The 2,894-nt window shown below is 54.2% G+C and overlaps 1 protein-coding gene across 1 annotated transcript in view; it reads left to right on the top strand.

Annotated features, from left to right (window-relative positions):
- The first annotated feature begins 767 nt into the window (after positions 1-767).
- Positions 768-2,894, top strand: part of MYL2 (myosin, light chain 2, regulatory, cardiac, slow) — a 3,956-nt gene continuing 1,829 nt past the window's right edge. The window contains exons 1-5 of the mRNA XM_009998426.1: positions 768-852; positions 1,528-1,603; positions 2,067-2,171; positions 2,619-2,694; positions 2,780-2,828. Coding sequence (XP_009996728.1) covers positions 817-852; positions 1,528-1,603; positions 2,067-2,171; positions 2,619-2,694; positions 2,780-2,828 — 342 coding nt within the window. The 5' untranslated portion in view covers positions 768-816. The remainder of the gene's footprint in view (positions 853-1,527; positions 1,604-2,066; positions 2,172-2,618; positions 2,695-2,779; positions 2,829-2,894) is intronic.

Here is a 2,894-nt window from a genome sequence, read left to right as displayed (position 1 = left end):
GGTGTCCCATGTGGGACAAAGAGGTGTCTCTGATGGTAACAGAGCTTTCTAACTGGGGCACACCAGTCTGGGGTCAAAACACCATCTTCCTGCTTCTTCCTCCGGCGCAGTGAGAGGAAGGGCTGCTGGGCCCTCCAAAACTCTCCTGCTCTGCCTCTTCCTGGCAGAGCCCCCTGGAGAGAGGGAAAAGCTGCAGGAGCAGCCGTTGGAGAGAGGGACAATTGGCAGGGTGGGAGGGTGAGCAGCTCCGTCCTCCTCCTGTTCCTAAGACAAATCAAGCCATTTCTGGTTGTTTTAAGCCTCAGTAGAAGTGGAGTCAGATTTTTTTTAAAAGCAAATATTTTAGTAAGTGCTCTGTTCTTCTTTAGTAAGCTGCTGTGCAGCTCCAGCAGCACTCCCAGAGCTGAGTTTCCACCAGGGAAGACCTCACCCAGTGCCCATCCTTTCACCTTCCCTAGCCTTTGGTGGGGAACTGATTTCCCAATTCATCTTTCCTCAGACCTATTTGCCCAAGCTCATCAGGAAAGTGGATTTGGAGCTGTAATTTAAGTAGCAACCTTAATGTCCCTCAGTATCTTGGAGGGTCACGTGCACCCAGAGCTCCTGAGCAACACATGGGAAAACCACCAAGCACCCAAGTGCAGGGGCAGCACCAGCCCAAAGCTACCGTGAAGGACTCGACTAAGAATAGGGCAGTTTAATTCTTTTATTCCACACCATAAAAAGCCAGTGACTTAGTGACACATACTTGGACCCCTGCAGGCACCCAAGAAAGCCAAGAAGAAGATTGAAGGTGCTAATTCCAATGTCTTCTCCATGTTTGAGCAGGCCCAGATCCAGGAATTCAAAGAGGTAGGTGGGTCTGGTAGAAATGACTGGAGGTCACTGATGTGATGTGACCTTCAGCCCTTTCCTCAGCACTTTCAGGTCAGGAGGTCTGGTTTACAAGAGGCAGCCTGGTTTGGAGTTGTTTCATTTTAAAAGTGCAAGTAACAACTCTGTGACATGATTAAATACAGCATCACCTGGAAGCATCCTAGGAGGCTGCACCCTGCAGAGGAGATGGCAGCATCCAGCAGAGCAGGAGAACATCTCCCAGCTGGCTCTTACCTGCTGTGCCAGGAGCTCCTCACAACGTACTCTCTGCACACCTGGCACACAGTCCTGTGTGGACCCCACTTACAGGGATACCCGGTCCCAGCTGGGGGAGCTGGTGGCTCAGGCTGTCGTCCCCAGTTGGTGTCATTGTCCAGGGGTGAGAGGGCTTTGCCCAAGGCACAGGGTCTATGGGACATTAGGGTTTGGGCTGCTGTAGGAAGCTGCCACCCTGCACTGCCACGGGGTGCAGGAGCCAGGATTGCTGCTGGATTGTTTCTCTGTCACTGTGTGAGGACCCCCAGAGCCCCATCCTGGGCAGGGCTCAAAGCCATTTGTCCCATCCAAGTCGAAGGGAGAAGGAAGGAACTAAAGCCTCAGCAAAGGCCAACAGCTCTCCCTGTGCTCCTTGCCCTCCTTCTGTGCTTCCAGGCATTCACCATCATGGACCAGAACCGGGATGGCTTCATTGACAAGGCAGACCTGAGAGACACATTTGCTGCCCTGGGTGAGTCCCCTTTTAGGACCTTCCCCTCTCCAACAGCTTCCACAGCATTAGATCAACTAACTGAGAAACCAGCTGTGAGCCCCCAGTTAACTAAGGCCCTGGGCTTAACTGGATCTCCTGTGTTGCTGAAAACCTCCTGATCCAAAACCACTTCTGTTGGCTGGTGAGACCCTAGGTGGGATGACCCAGAGCAGCCCTCTGCAGCTCTCTTTTCTGTGACCCTGGAGGCTGAGAAACCAGAGCCTGAGATGTCCAGTCCACATGGTCACTTCTGCTATTGCTGTTCCCTGTTGGAGATGGTTTCCCAGCTCTGTGTTCCTTCCTCAGGGTGGGGGAAAAACCTGCAGGGCAAGGCTCTCCTGGTGTGTCCTTTAGTCCCTGATACACAGAGCAGAGCCTGGAGGTCTGCAGCATGTCCAGCTGGGCAGGGACACGGGATTCACCCAATGCTGCTTTAACCCAGGGCGCCTGAATGTGAAAAATGAGGAGATTGATGAGATGATAAAGGAGGCACCCGGGCCAATCAACTTCACTGTGTTTCTCACCATGTTTGGGGAGAAATTGAAGGGTAAGAGGGCACTCAGGGAGCTGGGGGTGGGGGAGAGGGTTGGTGGGCACAGTGGCACTGGTGGCTGCCCTGGCAGGAGCACTGGCTACAGCAGGACTTTGACCCAACGGCCCTTTGGAGTCTCCCAGTATCACTCACCCAGGGGCACACAGCCTGCCCAGATCTGCAGGAGGCTCCACAGCCTCGAGGCTGGTGCTCTATAAATACACCCTAAGATTAGATAGATCCCAGATGCCAGGGTGGTGGTGACACCTCCTGCTTTTTGGGCACACCACGACCTTACATCTGCTCCTCTTCATCCCACCACCTACACTCAAGACCCCAGCTGCAGGGTCAGAATTCCTGCAGGGCCTTTTGCTTCCCAGCTTGCTCCCCACCTGCCCCCAAAGGCTTTGAAAAGCAGGAGAGTCTGCAGCTACCTTCCTCATGTCAGCATGTCACCTGCAGGTGCCGACCCAGAGGAGACAATCCTGAATGCCTTCAAGGTGTTTGACCCAGAGGGGAAAGGCCTGAAATCTGACTAGTGAGTGCAGGGGTGCCTGGGGAGGGGGGCAGTGGGAATCCCCACCACAGCCTCCCTGATGCTCACTGCCCTCTCTTGTTTGCAGCATCAAAGAGATGCTGATGACACAGGGTGAGAGATTTTCCCAGGAAGAGGTACGAGCTCCTTCCCGCTCCACACCAGCCTCCCATGCCCTCCATCCCCACAGACCCCCAGCCTTC

Source organism: Chaetura pelagica, unplaced genomic scaffold (genome assembly GCF_000747805.2).
Source record: "Chaetura pelagica isolate M959 unplaced genomic scaffold, ChaPel_1.0 scaffold585, whole genome shotgun sequence".
Taxonomy (NCBI): Eukaryota; Metazoa; Chordata; class Aves; order Apodiformes; family Apodidae; genus Chaetura; species Chaetura pelagica.
The sequence above is the reverse complement of the archived record's forward strand: the minus strand, read 5'-3'. Positions and strand labels throughout refer to the sequence as shown.